This window comes from Buteo buteo, chromosome 7 (genome assembly GCF_964188355.1).
Source record: "Buteo buteo chromosome 7, bButBut1.hap1.1, whole genome shotgun sequence".
NCBI lineage: Eukaryota > Metazoa > Chordata > Aves > Accipitriformes > Accipitridae > Buteo > Buteo buteo.
The window spans coordinates 40,291,061-40,309,270 of NC_134177.1; the positions used below are offsets into that span (position 1 = coordinate 40,291,061).

The 18,210-nt window shown below is 44.3% G+C and overlaps 1 protein-coding gene across 1 annotated transcript; it reads right to left on the reverse strand.

Annotated features, from left to right (window-relative positions):
* Positions 1–56: 56 nt before the first annotated feature.
* LIG3 (DNA ligase 3) lies at positions 57–16,147 on the reverse strand. The gene is made up of 20 exons (XM_075032563.1): positions 16,028–16,147; positions 15,056–15,633; positions 14,413–14,550; positions 13,247–13,444; positions 12,639–12,790; positions 11,542–11,708; positions 10,790–10,867; positions 10,510–10,678; positions 9,672–9,827; positions 9,079–9,210; positions 8,224–8,303; positions 7,668–7,755; positions 6,609–6,686; positions 6,215–6,338; positions 5,698–5,840; positions 4,778–4,852; positions 4,031–4,177; positions 2,805–2,979; positions 1,801–1,892; positions 57–954 (listed from the first exon to the last, which is right to left on the reverse strand). Exons 2-20 carry the CDS (start codon positions 15,612–15,614, stop codon positions 721–723), a joined length of 2,985 nt encoding a protein of 994 aa, XP_074888664.1. The 5' UTR covers positions 15,615–15,633; positions 16,028–16,147; the 3' UTR covers positions 57–720.
* Between the last annotated feature and the right edge of the window lie 2,063 nt (positions 16,148–18,210).

Here is an 18,210-nt window from a genome sequence, read left to right on the forward strand (position 1 = left end):
TTTGAACAGCTTCAGATAAGGTCTCTCAACTATCCTAAAAGATCCAGATGGCAGAGTTCCTTTCTCAGCTTTTACGTGTTGAAACATGAATAGCGGAACACATGAGCAACATATTCCAGAAACAAACACTCCAACAGAACACTTGGATAATGCTGCAGCAGTTGCTGTACTGAAGCTTATTCAGTGTCCTATTTTTCATATGAAACCTACAGCAGAGGTGTAATACTACTGGATACACATCTGTGCTGAATGTTGGAAGACAGGAAAGAAAAAAGCCAGAAGGACACATGTCCTTCACATAAATTGCAGCCATGCAGCAAAATGATCCTGGCAATAGTTGCACATATTTGGTGGTCTGTTTTCCTGTCCAGGCAGAGAATAACCTTTGGAAAATAAGTCCTGACAGCAAAAGAGAAACTGCTTCAGTTTTATTTCTTTATCTATAAAAATACCCAAACTTTAAAAACCCAAGGAGACTAAACCAGCACCTAGATAAGTGCAGTGGTCTACATTATGGGCAGAAAAATGGATTCAGCAGTGACATTTCTTCAGAGAGTTGTTTTAATTAATTCCATATGGTTGCTATGGATCTTTGTAACTACCTCTGATGGACTTGAGCATTTTATTTCTATCCACATCTCCACAGAGGAATCTCACCATTTCTTCCACCTACCTAGTTCTCAGTTGTTCCCTTCAGGGAATTCTTGTGTCAAGACATTGCTAGCATGGGGCTACCAGTCTCCGTTTCCGGATGCATTCCCAGATCCAGTTGGGAGACACACGCTTAGCACCAGGATTCTCATCAATGTCCCCTATAACATGCGTTGCTGAGGCTGTGTCAAACTCTGGCACAAGATCCCCATCATATGCTATAAAGTACCGTCGGATTTTGTCGAAGTCCTTCACAGAGGGCGACAGGTACAGCTTCACACCAGTGAATATGTCCAGCAATGTCTGCATATTGTGAAAGAGGATGAGAAGCACAGGTTGGTAAAACATTAGATTGGTTTGGAAATTACACCAAATTCTTTGAGGCATGAACAAGTCCATTCACAGCTCTCAAGGTTATCATTCTAATCCCATGCCTAATAATTGTAAATTGCTCTTTGGACCACCATTAAATCGTACACAAGAGCAACACCCATACAGTTCCTCTGAAAACCAGATGTTACAGCTGAACAGTGCTTCTTCCCTAGCTAAGGGGAATTATTACCCCATTATTCCCCTTAGTGGTGATGCTGATGTGGTCCAGTGAACATGATCTTAATGTCTTTTGTCTTTACAAGCTGATGCTTCTTAGTTAAAGTAGGAGAACACAACTGCCCTGGGAAGGGACGTGCTGTTTACATCACAATAGGTACACCAGGCTTATCAGGAAGTTATAGCTCAGCGATTCTTAATCCACTCCTACACAATTTGCTGCACGATGGGCTAGAAAGGACAGTTATCTCCCTTTACAGCTCCCAACTCTTCCGTGTGCAGCACTCAGGAGGAGCAGCCGCTCGGCAGTCACAACACTTTGTAGAGCAGGACATTGGTGGGCGAACAGAGTATTGGCCTTTAGCACGACAAACCCAGTTATGTCAGCTCTGCAGACAGGAAAGAAAAGCTGCAGCCATCCATTTCCTTTACAAGGTGGCTTGTTGCTGCTATTTCTGCCTTTACATTTCATTTTAATTTAGGGTGCTGCTCTAGGAAGATTTCAAAGACTTCTCCAGATGGAAGGCAAAAATGAACAGACAATTGAAACTGCCTGAGCTTCCTCCCACCCCGAAGTAGTTGCTGTCCAGCTGTCCGTACCTTTTTTCCATTGTCATCCATCTCAGATGCTTTTCGCTTCTCTCCTCGTTTCTCCTCTGATTTTTCAGGGGATCCAATGACTGCTTTGCTTTCTAAAAACAAACACTTATCTCATTTGTGTTCTCTGTCCAGATACTGGTTGTGTATTAAAGTAGGGGAAGAAGACTAAAGGGGGTAAAAGGCTTTCCCCCGGTCTTTCAGGAAAAATCCATGAATTAGAACCTGACTAGTAAGACACGTTTTTTCTACTGCAAATGGCGTGGAACATCTTCCTGCCCTCATCTCCAGGATGTTGCTGTTCAACTTCCCTCCTTGCTGTCACCACACTGTCTTTTTGAGACTGCTCAGAAATTTGCTTCAAGTTATTCCCCAGTGACAAAGCACTGGTGAAGCAAACTCATTTCACAGCTTTGCAATTTACTACCTGGAAATCCCCACCATCCAGGTGCCCTATTATATGCATGAATTTCATCCAAATAAAATTAAATCCTGGTTCATGGCCAAAAATGTCTAACCAAAGGGCATGTGATCTGCAGGAACGGGAGCAAGAGGTTTGCTGTTCAGATCAGTCTTACACAGTCTGCTAAGGACCTTGATCTAATAAGCTTAACATGGACTGCAGTCCCAGAAAAATCACTCCAAAGTAGTTTTGGCACTAACTATAACTGAGACTCTGCTAGGTTCAAGATACCTGTTCTAGGCAGCATATAACCTCAGAGAGTTTTTACTAAATGAGTTGCCTAAACACCAGTCTGAACAGCATCATCAGTGCTGTTTCCATCTCCTCTCAATCCCAGCACACCTCAGAGGTGTGGCTATTCATGCTATGAACAACACAGGCCAAACCAAGGGCCTAAACAGCTTTACCCATTAACCCTGACATGCACATAAAAACTTCCATGGGATCTTCGAGCATCTGACAGAAGACAAAGATCCAAAGCCAGCCTGCCCCAAATGCAGAGGACACACCCTAGGGCTCCTCTCCCTGGAAAGCACCATCTTACCTTCTGGCTTCTGGGCTTTTGCAGGTGACTTGCTTGGGGGAGTTTTAATAGTGCTGTGTGGTGTGGAAGACCTGGAATTTCCCTCATTCTCTCCACTGCTGCCAGCTGTGGACTCATCTTCCTCCCCAGCAGCTACACTGAAATCAGCCTTCTCTTTGGAGAGTTGGTACAGCTCCTGTCCCGTCAGAAACAAAGCACTGCCCTTAGCCACAGTGAAACCTCTGACATTAGACATGAGCTGTAATGCATGGTCTGTTTGTTTCCCCCGCCCCTGTTCCTCCTGCACATCTTTGTAGCCATTTTCCTGTCAACTTTGTTCAAGCTCTCTGCATTCCACCCAGCTGCTTGACATTAAGGGAAGCCATACAAGGAGGTACCAAGATCCATATTCACATCATCTGCTACAGAGCAAGACAGACTAACTCTTCAGAGCCTGGCTCCCTAGCCTGACAAATGAACAATACCCATTGCTCACACAGGGAATAGTCTGTCTGAAGAGGGTATTTTACCTTTCTCTCCCCTAGGGAGCCAGAAAGACTGCAGGACAGCAGGTGGGCTGAATCACTCCTTGCTTCGGTGGCGTAACAAGCACTTACATCTGCTGCCAGTATCCCTGTAGGCAGTGTGAAGACAGCCCAAATGACAATAACTAGACTGAGAACAGAGCTCATCAACAGCTGACTTACTGCTAGGGATGGCAGCAAGCCAACTGGTTTCTATCTGTTAAGGAGGTGTAGAAGCTGTGTGGGGTAGGTGCAGCCCCAGGGGTCCTGGCTGACTGCCATTTGGCCCCTGTGCCCTGGAACTGGGCCAGGCTACCCTTAGTCACTTCCCAGATGCCTCCCTCAATCTCAGCAATTAATGGGAGACCAAATGACCATAAACGCTCAAGAGAATAAAGGTCACCTCTTTCAGGAAGGAAATTTCTCACCATGAAGGCTGTTACAAGAGCTGATACAACTAGCTGCCAGCACAGACTTTCCTGAAAGTGCACATCACAACAGCTCAAGAGACTTGAGAGGCCCCATGGAAGAATAAGACTTACATCAAAATAATCCAGCAAGCAGCCTGAGCCTAGAATAAATGGAAAATGTAACATGCCATCACAGGTACCAGTCAGCAGATACCTTCACTACATACCCTGCTATCCAAATTTGTCTTTTTAAATATAGACTGTTGTCAGAACTTATTCTTGAACATGCTGCAGACATACTGCATTAACTCACCTTAAGCTGCTGGAGGTTGGTGGCTGTCTTCCAGTCTTTGTCATCTCGAATGCGGGTGCAGCGAGGGAAGCGAATGGAGATCCCATCTGCAGTGTGGGCTTCGGCTTTAGAGAATTCAGCCCCTGTGATCTCCCACACTGGGGCTTTCTAAACACAGTATTGAGGAAGTCACATCACATTCCCATGTTCTTTCATGAACTAACTCTAATGCATCTGTGTTCCTCTACCTCTACAACAACCCCCCTCCGGGCCCTAGCACACAGGGTTTCATATACACAAACTGACCTTCTTGCGGTCACCTTAATTAGAAAAACTTCCATTTTTTTCAGCGAGCCAGAGATCCTCAACTAATATATAATGCCAATTTCTAAATAACACCTTTTCCATCAGACGTAATGGCACAAAGCATACTGATAAATTTTGTAAAACAATAACAACTTTTGGGTTACAGTTCTGCTTCAACCATTTCAAGTCAGATTTTTCATGCCTCAAATTTAAAGTAAGTTCACTTCTGGTTGCGATTTAATGAACAAGAATAGTTCCCAGAAGTGCTGCAGGTATGATTTCTTCATGAAGCTCTTAGCCTCAAATGCACCTGCAAGATTCAGAGATAAAAACTTGCACTTAATTTCCTGTTCCAAGTATGAAGACTAATCTTGTAACAGAGATAATTTGTACACTTAAATAAGTATAGTAGATTGCTATATCAGGGCTGGAAAACAGTTAAATAACTATGACAGCATTTACCTTTGGATCTGGGACAATGAAGTCTGGGTAGTAGATTTTGTTAATTTTTAGCCACCTTGGAATTTTACTAGGATCCTATTAATTAAAAGCACAAAACGGAAATGTTAGCACTTATGATCACATATGAACCTATTTCTACAAAAGAAGTTGCTGAAAGATAACCTAGAAGTAGATTAGCATATAGGTGTTACATTGCCTTTGTATGGATGAAACTTGCTTTAGCCTGCAGTGCAAGGTGCACTGATTGACAGCAGTTTCTCTTATCTAGAGAATCACAAAAATTTCTTTAACGTAGCTCTCAATTACTCTCATTTTATATGTAAAACAATAAAATTGTTGCTCCAATTGTGATTCATATAAAACTACTCATTTTTTTAAGATTCTATAACCTTGATGCAAATGGCCTTCAGGATGTCAAGTAAATATTAAAATTCAGCTCTCTGTTATTTGTCAAGTCTTGAAAAGCAAGATTCCTCACCTTAATAAGTCACTCACAAAAAGTCTTTTAACTCCAACATGTCGGGTTATCTAGCCACAAGACAATAGTCTGACTTGCGCATTTCTCACCCGCAGCCCCATCTAGTGACTGTCTTCACCAACTGCAATATGCAAAAAAAATGGAACTTCCTCTGCTCTTCCTAATAAAACTTTGACTTAGCAGGAAACAGATGGTGCCTGCCTTCCCACTCAGTGTACAAATCTCAGGCATGCCTCATCTCGAAGCTGGCTGCACCAACACCTCATTTGTGTCAGAGCAGTTTAGCTGCTTTAACTCTAATCCAGCCTCTATTCATTGCCAGCAGAGCACTTCAATTCTGCATTTAGCCAGCACCTCAACTGTAGCTCAGCAGGAAGGAGGCTTTTACCAAGCCCTTTCCTGAGCATTCCTTCGATTGCCTCCACGCCGGAGCCCCTCTCACCTTGCTGATCTTCACCATATCCAGCTCTGTTTGCAGACGTGCCAAGGTGGCATCATCATGGCCACCAGAACACTTGGTCACAGTGCACCACTTCTCACTCTTGGGATCATAACAACCCATGAGGAAGATGGACATCATCCCACCTGCAGGAGGGGAGAGCAGGGTGGTTCACATCTTCTACAGGACAAGCCACAGCTTTTCAAAAAGCAAAGTAATGAACCAAAACCCTTTTCCATCTTCGGAAGTCAAAGGGCCTTAGGCTTGTAATGGCTTAACAGCATCAGCTCCCAGCCTCTACACTGTGTAAAAGCCCAGCCCAAGACCTAAGGGTTTGCTGTGCCAACTAACCCACAGTAAACTCATAGCCTGGCATGTGATGGACTGCAGCAGAGTCACTGCTACAGCCAGTCTCATTCTGGTAGAAGACCAAATGCTACAGGAGGCTTGGAACCAGAAAAAGCTTCAGAGTTTTCTGAACTGACAGATCCTCTGGCTTAAGCCAACTCCAGAGACTTACCTTTACTGCCTTGTCCATAGAAAGCTCCCAGCACCACTAGGTCTGCTGTGTCAGCCATTGCACCCTCATTTAAGTAGTCTTTTTTCACTTTCAGCCAGTGTCGTTTTCCCGGTTCATAATTACCCTGTGCAAAACAAGGCAAGAACCCCCATCAGAAAGATCATCTGGTGGGCAGCTATCTCCTCAAAAAGCCCTTGCTTTTATCCAGCTTAGCAGTACAAGAACACAGCAGTGCTCAGATATTTAAGGAGCAACTTGAATTGGATGTCAGCTTCGACAAGAACCCAGAGATGTTTCAAGGATGCTCAGCCTTGTGTGCTTCATCCACAGCCCTCTGTCTGTTGTTATTCCCCAATTCCCAGCATACACCAGTGAAGAGTAAATGTAAACCTGCCTTTATATCTTTCAACACCAGTCCTTCCAGTCCCTCACGGATGACTCGGGTGATCATATCTGCCAGATCTGAAGCTTTCTGAAAATGAAAGGAATCATGGTTAATTCAAGACTGCGAAAGGGCTGTGGTCTTCAGGCTTTCTGTTCAGAGCAGTGGTGCACTAAAACCAACACAACTGCAGAGAGATGAATGGGTAACTCCATATAATATTTTTCCAAGGAGAGTCCCATACATGTTCTCTTTGCTGCAAATGCAGTGACTAAGCTGGGAACATGTCCCAAGAAGAGAAGGGTTCGTTAGTTAAAAAATACTCAAGAGATGAGGCAGCCACACTGACTGTGTCCTTGGTACGTCCCACATGTACAAGATTAGATTTTCCTCAGCCAGCAGTGTCTGCATACTTTATCCAACTGCCTTGGGACCTATGCTCTTTTCTTCTTCCCAAAAATGCTTTCTCTGCCCCAAAAGTACAACTATTCTCCACCAAAACCAAGGTACTACAGAAATCAGTAGCAGTGGGGAAAAATAATGGGACATATGGCTTGTGCATAACAGTCAAAGGAAAAACTGAGCATGCTGCTGTCTAAATGCGGTTTTTAGCACTCAGGATGTATCTGGGCTGCAGTGGCAACTTGAAGTTGCCAATTTGGGAACTGGAAGCAGTCTAGCTCCTTTCAATCATACTTCCTTCTTCTCTACGCAGCTCAGCACTGCACTGTACAGACTAAGTTACAACAGGCTTTAGCTCCTCCTAACAATGTCAAAGTTACAATGACTATAAAATCATTAAGCAGCCAAAAAAAAAAAGAGATGTGCAAGTTAAGACTATACTGAAGTGGTGGTAGCAGAGACAAGATGGGAGCACAGGCATGGCCCTTTTAAACAACACTAGCTCAAGAAGTCTTGCACACAGAGCAGATATAGAACCATTTTGACAGGCAGAGAATTGCTGGATTTGCAGCCTTAATTATAAAAAAGGCCATATGGTAAAGGAGCAATGAAGTGTCCAGAGTCCAATCTATGAGATCACCATGCATGCTATTTTAACATTGAACTCACTGTGACATGCTTCATCTCCGAGAAGAGGATCCGGTTGGGGATTTCAACCATGTTATCATGGAGAAACTTACGACGTTCACACAGAGGCCTAAACCAGGGCACGGATAATTAAGGACAAGAAAGCAGTTTTAACATGAAGTACCAGTCACAAGAACATTGAGAAAAGCTATTTAAATAATTAAATTACTTATCCTACAGGGTTCCAGAAAGGACAATCAATTCTTACTTTCCTCCAGAAAGCAAGTTATAAAACAGAATTTTTGTGTTAAGAGTGCATTTAGTTTCAGAGGATGTAAGATGAGCTGGGTACTGAACCACACTCAGTTCAGTTGAAATACAGTTAATCCTGATATTTTGGAACTGCAGAGCAAGATGGAGCTCCGCAGCGAAACTCTTTAGCACAGCAAGGATTCTCCCATGCTGTCTTGATTTTATAGGGGTAAATGGCCAGTCTTAACAGCCAATGTGAACTGCTCCCTCTGCAGTGGTAGTGTGTTCCAGCAAGTACATGCTGGGAAACCGGTCAGGCTACTCTCACACTATGCCAGACACATACCTGTCCATCAGGCTGATGTCATTGAAATAGATGCAGTCAAACACAAACAAGCAAACGTTGGCATCTTGGAAAGCAGCTTTCTGAAAGACAATTAAGATTGATTAACAGAAATCTGAAGTTGTAGCGAGCAGCAATATGGAGTTTTAGAAAACTAACAGAAACAAAAGGATGTATTTTTATCTCCATAATCTTTTAGTTATAATGAGCTTAGGCCTCTTCTAAAAGACAGAAGTATTCTGAGAATTAACATTTAGACTGAATGTGTCAAAACAGAAACTAAGAAGATAAAACATGCTAATTTCCTAGTGACAGGGAAATAACACCACAAATATTAATGACTTTGGGCCATGTAACATCTGTCACTACTGCTGCAACAAAAAACCAACAATCATTCCAGAGACTTCAGATTAATGGCTACTTTAAGTTAAAGCACTTACAGTCTAATTTTCATTTTACTGTCCTCTTCCTTACAACCGTTTAGTCTAGACATAAGCACTACATAATATTCATACGGACTAAATACTCTCTGCATCATTGTCATCTTCAAGTCTGTCATACATTGCTCAATGATAAGCAATGACAGAGTTGCAAGATTTTCCAAGGTTTTGTTAATATTTATCTCAAGCTGATGTTCTGCTAGTGATCAGGTTAATATCAAATATATTGTATTAGAGCAGTACCTTTTTCATTAATATCAGCCTTCTCAGGGATCTTATTTTTTCCCCAGATGCTCTAGCAAGCACCAGATTTTTTAAACTATCCTGTGATAACAGATCACATGCTAGTGCATTTTAAGTCAGCAGAGTAACAGACTCCAACCACAACAAAGGATTTTTATTTTTTCCTTCTTTTTACCTTGTGGACACCAAGAGTCCCAAAAGGAAGTGGCTTGCCAGTTTTGTTGTCAATCAGAAGAACTTCTGAATCCAGGATCATACTTTGCCCACCAGGGAAAGCCTGGGGGATGAAGTCCTTAAAATGGGCTACCTTGGGGGAAAAAAAAAAAAGAAAAATACATCTACTGGCTGAAGAGAAGGACTCACTCCAACACAGATGTTTCCTCCAGAAGCGTCTGAGGCACATGTAGGCATATCTGCACTAGCTTTACTTTCTACTGTGGTACAGACAGCACAGTCTACAAATGGAAAAATGAGTCTTGAACAAATATAACCAAGTCACCCAACTGGCATCAAGCCTCCCAAAATGCAGTGCATAAAGAGGACTCTAAGGCAGATAGCTTAAATTTAGTTTCAAGCTCTTAATGTCCACCAAAACTAATTGATTACAACTCTATTAAGTGTTGCTTTTCCAGATTCCAAGTATCTACATAAATTAGGAAAAAACTCCACAACAGAAGTTATCCTCCTGGCCTATGGAAACTGTTGTGAAATTCAGTTGTGTTTACAGAGGAGCTGGCACAACAGAAGAGACAGTTTGTAGGTGCTTACTTTATGTGGGAGGACAGGTTTGAGGCTTCTGCTGAAGTAGCTGAAATGATCTCCATTTTTATGGACTTGCACACGCTCGCCATCATATTTGATCTCTGCATACATGCCATTTGGGCACTTCTTCATGGCATACTCAATTGACTTGCAGGCTTCAGCCTTAGAAAGGTGGAGAGAGACAAGTTCCAAACAAGCTCACATGATATATTTAAAAATAAAGCTACTCTTACAAAGTTCATGAATCAACTACCAGTTCCTTCGTAGATCATTTTGTCCAGGGTCTCTCATATCCAGTCCAAGTTTTCCTTTTCTTAATTACTCATTTACTTAGAATCATTTGCATATGCCCAGATAATTACAGGTTTTCAGTGCTTATCTCCTCCAAATACTTAAAGCTGTAAGTACTGTGCCTTTTGGAGGAGTGCGCCTAGCCCAGAAGTAGATATTTAACTCAGATTTGTTCAAACAAAAAAACCAAACTTATTTGAATCTCTAATCCAATGGAAAGCTCATGCTATTTCCAGAGAAAGGATCAACTTCTGGAATGACAGCAAACAAACAAAAAAGTCACTTCCGGACTGAAAGCAAGTCAAGATTTTAGCTTTTGCAATGGCACTGAAGGTGCAAGTACTGAGTACATTGAATACTGGCCTCTTGGTAGAAAACACTTTATAAAATGACATTAAACATAAAAATCAGCACTGCACACTCTGTTAGCTCATACTACACACAGTCACTTATCTGTCTACTGATTCTTAAAGGTGAGGGTCTCTGACAGTACATATGAGAGCTCCATCTCTTGTTCAGCTGAAGGTTACCATTGCAGGGAAGCCAACATTACCAGCATGGGCTGAACCGGGGTCATCAGAGAGGCCTGCACACTGAGGGTTCGCTTCAGACCTGGCATCTTCTCAGCCTCCTGCTGGTTCTTCAGGACTCGCTCTACCACATCCTGGAGGTTGCGTGATGCTTTGAACGCCTCGTAAGCATTGGGATCCAAAGCATCCAACCTTAATTGAGGAGAGGAGGGAAACCAAGCATCAACCTCAGGTCTGCTGCTCCTGGCTTATGAGGCTAACGCCCACTTCTGGTTTTATCTCACAATGAAAGGTAAGACTTACACATGCTTTGCTCCAGCATTCATTTTCAAGTCATGCTTGATTAGCCTGATGATGCATTTCAGGTCATTGCCCGTACATCTGAAGTGCGAGAGAAGATTCAGAGATGGTAGACATTTAATTGAACTACTTTCCAGCTGGAAAAAAGAAACTGATCCAGGCCTCTGTACAAAAAGGTCCTCCCCTTCTTTAGGGTTTAAACTCAAATGAGGACACATGTTACTGGTGACATCTCAGAGGCACATGAGAATATCCAAAAGGCTTTTTAGCATCTTTATGTTTGAATGCCAGTATTAATTCTGCCTCAGTGTCAACATACCTTGTAAAATTCATTTAATTAATGTATCAAGAGTAAGTGATTGTAACATCCTCAGCCTCAGATCAACAGAAACTGAGCCAGACCAAGAATCTTCAACGTGTCTAAATGGCTTGAAGGCTTTTCCCAACATACCCAAGAACAGTAACTTAATTAACAGCTAAGTACCATTAAGGCAGTTCTGTAAGCCACTTGTTTAGTACTGATTGAACAGTGTCTTGACAGGCAAGGATGAAATTCTCTGGCACAAACAGGAGCCATACATGTTCTCCATTGCTGGTCAGCAATCAAGGTGTCTTAAACCACAAATACCAGCTTACAGACATTAAGTTCAGTCTCTGTGGCTTATGGTTAGTTTTTCACCTGTTCCAGCTTGTGATATGTAGATAAGCACTCCTAGTTTTAGGGTAAACCTTCAGAGGCCAATTACTTTCCTTACCTGCGAGTGATATGTTGCAGCACACTTTGCTGGTCATCTTCCTTAGTAAGCTTTGATAGCTGGATGAGGAAATCATCTACCTCTTGGATGGTCAGGAGACTTTTGGCTGCTGGAGGACAAGACTTGCTCTGTTCAAAGAAGAGGCGTATGGTCTCGGAAACATCTCCCTGTCTCCAAAAACAAAATAAGGGTGTGGATCAGAGCTATGGCTAGAGAATGGAGGTGCCACTGGGGATTCAACATGGTTCCAGTAAGTAGGATAAAGCACAGGAATGATCCTGGGATTGCATGAAGGAACTGCAATCAAATATTAGAAAAAAGTTGCCATGACACAGAATAAAGCTTCTCAGCTGCTTCATGTGCAAAAAATGATAAGTAAGAGTACCAGTATCATCTTATTGCCCTGTTTTTCACTGTTACAGCATCACAGACCCTTTATTTCATCAGGATGAATCTACTTGTAAATCCAAGGATCTGAAAGAGTCTAGTGATGTCACTAGAAGGCAGCATATACCAAGGCAATAAACAGAGGTGAAAGAATTAGCTTCACTATCTAATTCAACCATTTTTTCCATTTTGCAATGAATCAGAAGTGTGCATAATCAATTACCAACTCCTATGCACAGGAATTAAATGCCCATGTGAGCACTTGCAATTTTATGAGTGTATCTTAATTGTATGAACCAACTTAAGCTCACAGTAACAGATCTGTTAACTGAACCACAGTTTTTGATATGTGATGTTACAAAAAAAGTATTATAAACCAGTTACATAGGAATACACTAAACAAAGCAGTTTAGACAAAGTGGGTGCAGCCCAACTGGCCTAGATATTTTAGTCTTGCTTTCTAAAGTTTTGCAGGTGAATTCATATCTTGCTTTCTGTTCAAACAATATTTTCTAAAGGTTCCAGATGGCAGAAAGGGCTATGAAAACTGCTAAAGCACAAAAAACCCCCCTCCAGCCCCCAAATCACCAACTCCCATTCTAACAGTCAAGCTAACAACCTTTGAAATAGGAGTGAAAAAAAAACATTACAGAATTTCCATACCAAGGGACTGAACAGCAGAAATTAAGAGAACTGCTGTCTGCACTCACTTGTTCCAGGTCCCGGACCATTTCTTCTTGGCTGCAGTTAAAAATCCTACTAAACAGCTTTACAATCTGCTTATCGTTCAAGTTGTAAACAATTTTAATGACCCCTGGTAACAGCAGCTTAATGGTCAGGTATACATCACCATGAAAACCATCTGGAAAAAAAAGCACAGACTATTAGAAACTGTCACAATTTATCTTCACATACAGGCTCTGGTTGTTTGTGCCCATTAGCATGAGCCTGGGAAAAAAAAAAAACCAAACGCATTTGGGGCTTCCTCTTTCCACCATACTGTTCTACTTCACATGAAAGTAGACTTCTTAGAGGAAACACCCACAACTGTCCTCCAAATCTGATCCCACAGCCCTAAGTTTGGCAGCACCTACAAACTTTCCCTGCAATCCTAGACTGAGACTTTCTTATCTGAATTTGTTATTTAGATAAACAGTTCACTTTGCAAACATTATCTCCATAGTTCAGAAATCATCACAGCACACAGCTTGGACTACAGAGCAATCAGATTTTATTTCACCCTTGCTTTTGAAGTAATACTTTGAGATTGATTTTGAGAGGGCTTTCATATGCTGAGAATGCCAAGCAGGAATCATACCTCCTCCAGATCCCTTCTTCAGAAAATCCTGGATGATCTGTGTTTTCACATTATAGCTAGGCTTTTCAGCAACCATGGCACAAAGCTTCCTGAACTCTCGCAGCAAGCAGTCTTTGTGCTTCGGATCACATTTTTTTGCAGATAGGCTAGACTTGTGGGAAAAGTTTGCAGAGATATCTTCTGAATTCTTTGGCTTGGCTGCATCAAAGACATAAGAAGTTGCTTTTTTAACAAGTACAATATGGTGCAAATTTTGAAGCTGAAACCACCTCTGCTTGGCAAGCTGAAAAGAACAATTCCAGTATATTGGCAAAGCTTCAGAACTGAATAATGATGTGTGCTATGCCAAAATTTGTGACTTTAAATTTCAATTACCATTAAAAAAAATTCTAAACTATTTTTTTATTAGTTTTGCTCTTCACAGTACATCAGAATTTTTCTGGACCTTAATTCTACCAAACAAATATGATTAAACCCTGGTGAAAAGGAACTCCTGCTGGCAGATGCTTCTGTTTTATTTCTACTTTACAGGCCTTTGCCCTTCACAGCAAGATGTTTTCCTAAGATCATTTCTAAAATGGGGCAAAAAATGCTCCCATCCCCTCCTCTCTCATAATACTAACAACCCTACGCTTTCTCATCTCTTTGGCTGTGTATGTGGCAACACGCGCCCTGAGTTGTTCAGAGCTACACGTCTGTGTCAGGCCAGTCAGTGCTCACACACTGAGTGTCCTGCTGGCAGCTGTTTCTCAGGACAAGCTGCTGAGGAATAACAGTTTTCTTGTCCATGAACACTGCAACCGGGAATCCCTCACAACCATTTTTTTACAGATTTTGAGCTCCACATGGGATATCTTTAGTCTACACGTTTGCAGTTTGATTGAAATTGGCCAATGGACTAAGAGAGTAGTGGAGTCAGCCTGACAAAGTGGGTTACTGCATAAACTTTGTTTCCTTGGGAATACTAGAAACTCAAACATCGGTTCTTCAAGACTGACAGCCTAAGAAAGCACTAACAATTTTTGGCAAACCAGATTTTAAAAAACATAATTAAAACTAAACTATCTTCTATAGATAAAAAGCTGCTGATCTGAGCCAAGTTAACATGCCTCTGATGCTGATATTAGAAGAGAAGGATTTCCCAGAATCAGTTTCTTAAGTCTTACCTGTGAAGCCAGAGAACTTCTTTGGTGATGGAGCGACGAGAGCTAATGGATCTTTTGTAGTTAGTTGTCCTGTGGCAGTGAGCTTGGCTTGGACTATCACTTTTTTCTTCGGTGTACTTGCAGCCTTGGAATTAGCTTCTGTAAAACAGCAAGGTTCAAACCAGCAGTCAGAAATAATCTCATATATCCATCAACATATTATGTAGGATATAATGCGACAAGCAAGTCTTAAAAGAACTGGGGATGGAGGAGAAAAAAATGAAGGAAGATTTTTCAGATATCAAAAGTTAAAAGACTACATAGTTTACTAAAGATCATGGGAAAAAAGCTGAAAATGGAAAATAACTGCTGCTACCTCCTGGGATTTATCTGCCCATCTCTGCACGTAAATTAAATCACCTAGACCTTCTCCATAATCAGTTGTGACAAATAAATTAAGAAGTACTGTTGCAGAAGTGACCATGTCTCCCCTTTCCTATAGAGCTGAGACACACATTTGTGCAGTACTATCCACTTTGTCGCTAGGTCATACTAATACATCAGTGAGGATTTTGTGGCAAAGAGACGGCTGTGTGGCAATCAGTGGCATACCCTGAAAACAAGTAAAATAGAAGAGTGACTCAGATGCTGCCTTGTGTCTCACCTGAGATGTGCTTGTTGATTAATTCTTTCTCCCCATCTTGTAGTTCTTCCCATCCTTCCAAGTCTGTGATGTCTTCAATTTTCTTCGTGGTGGCCCGGGCCTTCTCTAGCTTCTCAAACATGCACTTCACATGGTACCACTCCTTCATGTCCCCGCCAGACTCCGTGAAAGGATTGGGAACAATCTTTCCAATGCGCACCATTCCTTTCACAATCTTCTCCTTGCATTTCTTGCAGCCTGCCGTGCCACGCTTAGCATAGTCTACGCAGTACCTCTGCTCTGCCATGTCCTCTGCCGCTGTGCAGGCCTGGCGAAGCCAAGTGTTCAAAAGCAGGGAGAAATGGAAAGCCCCAGCACCGGCACCCTGGTTTCTGTCTGTGAACTGGAGAGATACACGCCGTAACAGCAGCTGGTACCAGTAACTGGGGCTGGCCTCGGGGAGGCCAACACAGCAAAGGTAGGGTCTTGGCAGAGAAACCTGCGTGTGTGGAGAGAAAAGTCCTGTGCCCCTGCCGAGTGCCCGGACAGCCTGTGATAGTGTCCGGCTGCCTGTGGGCATCCAGCCTGCTCCGTGCGTGCTGCAAGCAAGAGAGGAGACACTGAGCCATCCCCAGCCGCCTGTGGGCCCTGTGCCTTACGCCCGGTGTGGCACATGAGGCCTCTCAGAGGCCTCAGTCCTTCCCCCTCTCTCCCAGGCCTGCCCCACAGCTGCCTCCCCATCTGGGACCCGGTCTCCCAGCCCTCGACGGCCTCCATAACCCGCTGAGCCTGCCCCACGGGCCCCGATCCTGCACACGCCTGCCGCACAGCCCCCTCCTCACCCTCAGCCCCTTCTCCCCTCATACATGAGCCCCGGCCCCTCCAGCCCGCCCCAAGGCCGCTTTCCCGCCCTGATGCAAGCGCAACCTCCCGCCGCTACGGGCCTCAGGCTCCCGCCCTGCCCATCGCCGACCGCCGAGGTGAAGGGCTCACCGAGATCCTCACGGCGCCGCCATCCCGCCCTCACCCCCGGCCGGCGGACGGGACCCCCTCCAGCCCTCCCTGTAGGCCGGAGCCGCCGCCACCGTCGCGCCTTTAAAGGCGGCCCGCAGGCTTCCGTAGCGCAGAGCGCATGCGCGCTGCGCCGCGTTCCCCCCCTCCCCCTTCCACCCGAAAGTGGCGCCCAGGTCGTGCGCGTGCGCGAAGCGGCGTTGCCGGCCGTTGGCCCCGCCCCCGCGGCGTTACACCCCCCCCGCCTCCGCGCGGGCCACGCCCCCTTGCCCCGCCCCGCCGCGCGCAGGTTCCCGGCCCCGTCTTCCCGCCTCGGAGGCGGCTGAGGCGGCGTCGCGTGCGGGGCTCGCGGAGCGCTGTGCCGGGCGTGTCCGGGTCTGAGGCGATGCCGTATTCCCGGCCTCCAAAATCGGCTTTCCCAGAGCAAATCGGGGCAGGTCGGAGGGCGTGACCTCTCTCTGGCTTCACCAGATCGGCCCTCCAAGAGTGCTACGCCACGTTGGTGCAGGTTTGGGGGGCTGCTGTATCACCTGGTCTTCAAAATCGGCTCTCCAAGAGTGCTGTGCAGTGTCTGAGCTACTGCCCTATCCCCAGCCTCGTGAAATTGGCCCTTCAAGAGCGTTGCGCCACGTCACCTAGCTTTCAAAAATGGGTCCTCTTAAGAGTGCTGTGCTGTACCTGCAGAGGCCTGAAGCACTGCTCTATCACTTGGCCTCCTGAAATTGTCCTTCCAAGGGCCTTCTGCTGTGTTTGTGTGGGCCTGAGGTGCTGTCTTATGCTTGGCTCCCCCAACATAGGCCATCCAAGAGCACTCCCCTGTGTTTGTGCAGGCCGTGAGGTGCTGCTGTATCACCCCAGCCCCCTGAAAACAGCCCTTCATCCCAGTACAGATGGGCGCACACCTGCAGTCCAGCTGTTGGCATTCTGGTGGTGGCAGCTGACCCTGTTTCTCTGATGAAAGCGTTGTGCTGTGCCAAGAGGCAGCTGAGGAAACTGGAGTGGATGCTATACACACCACCAACAGGATTCCTGCCTTCATCCAAACAAAGGATGCTGTGTAGGTTATCATGGCCAGGCTGTCCCTGACCTGCTTTGCTATACCTCAAAGGCAGAGTATGAGGCATAAGGTACAGAATTTGCTTCACCAGACATGTATCTGTCGTCTTGCTGGCCTCCAGCTAGTTGCAAGGTGAGCTACAGGCAGTCTTCCTCTTTTTATCAGCACACCAAACTCCAGCTACACAAATTACACTATTTGGAGCTGTGGATGAGCATAACAACTATGTCTGGTTGCAAAACTGGGATGAAGTCCATGAGATAAGCATTTCTGATAAATAGGATCTGGCTATAAAGCAGTCAGTCTGCATTACTTTGCAATACTTTGCATTGCAATACTTTGCTCTTGGACAACGTTCAATCCGTGATCTCAGAATAGAAACACACCTTCCTGTCCCTCATGGCCCAGAAGTGGTGGAAACCCCAAAACAAAAGAAAGAAACAAGCTCCCTCAACCAAATCCAACTGGGGCTTTGAGTCACAGAAGAGGAATTGCAGAAAGATTCAGGGAGTTCATGAAGGACTTCTCAACTGCTATTGACCTTACGTGGAAGGCATCCAGACCAGCACTATGCTTCAGTTTTAAAATGCTGAACCGGAAGTCTGTATGCATTCAGCTCCAAGACCATGCATTTGACAGACTCGGATTAAAGGTATGTGTGTGAGTTTAACGTGGTTGAATTTTTAATTGTTCAAATTGCTTTGAAAAAGATGTACCATTGAGAAATTATTTACAGAACCAACAGTGACAGGTGCAACAGTTTGCATTAACACTGACATCTTATAGGGCAAGAACATGATAAAACGCAGGAAAAGATGGGGCAAGTACACTGTTCAGAGAGAGCTTGCTGGGAGCATAGAGCACAGTGCAGTGTTCACGGCATCCCCTTTGGTGAGATCTCTCATTCATTGTCTGTTTGGGCCTGGTAAAAGAGACGGAAAGATAGACCCAAGGGCTGACACTCACTGCAGTGCATCGTTATTGGATTTAAATAAGGCAGCTGAGCAACCTCTCAGTGGTAGGATTCGCTTCCCTAACTTTTACTGTCTAAAAGTCAGCAAAATGATCTAAACCAGGCTGTGTCTATAATCAGTAGAGGAACCTGCAG

Bases quoted from the DNA above. Each gene is read 5' to 3' on its own strand.
- LIG3 (XM_075032563.1), bottom strand. From the start codon at position 15,614: ATGCCCACAGGCAGCCGGACACTATCACAGGCTGTCCGGGCACTCGGC. The intron at 8,304-9,078 runs GTAAAAAGAAGG...ATTGTCTTTCAG, and splicing joins GGACTCTTGGTGTCCACAAG to AAAGCTGCTTTCCAAGATGC. The intron at 7,756-8,223 runs GTATGTGTCTGG...GCCCTGGTTTAG, and splicing joins GACATCAGCCTGATGGACAG to GCCTCTGTGTGAACGTCGTA.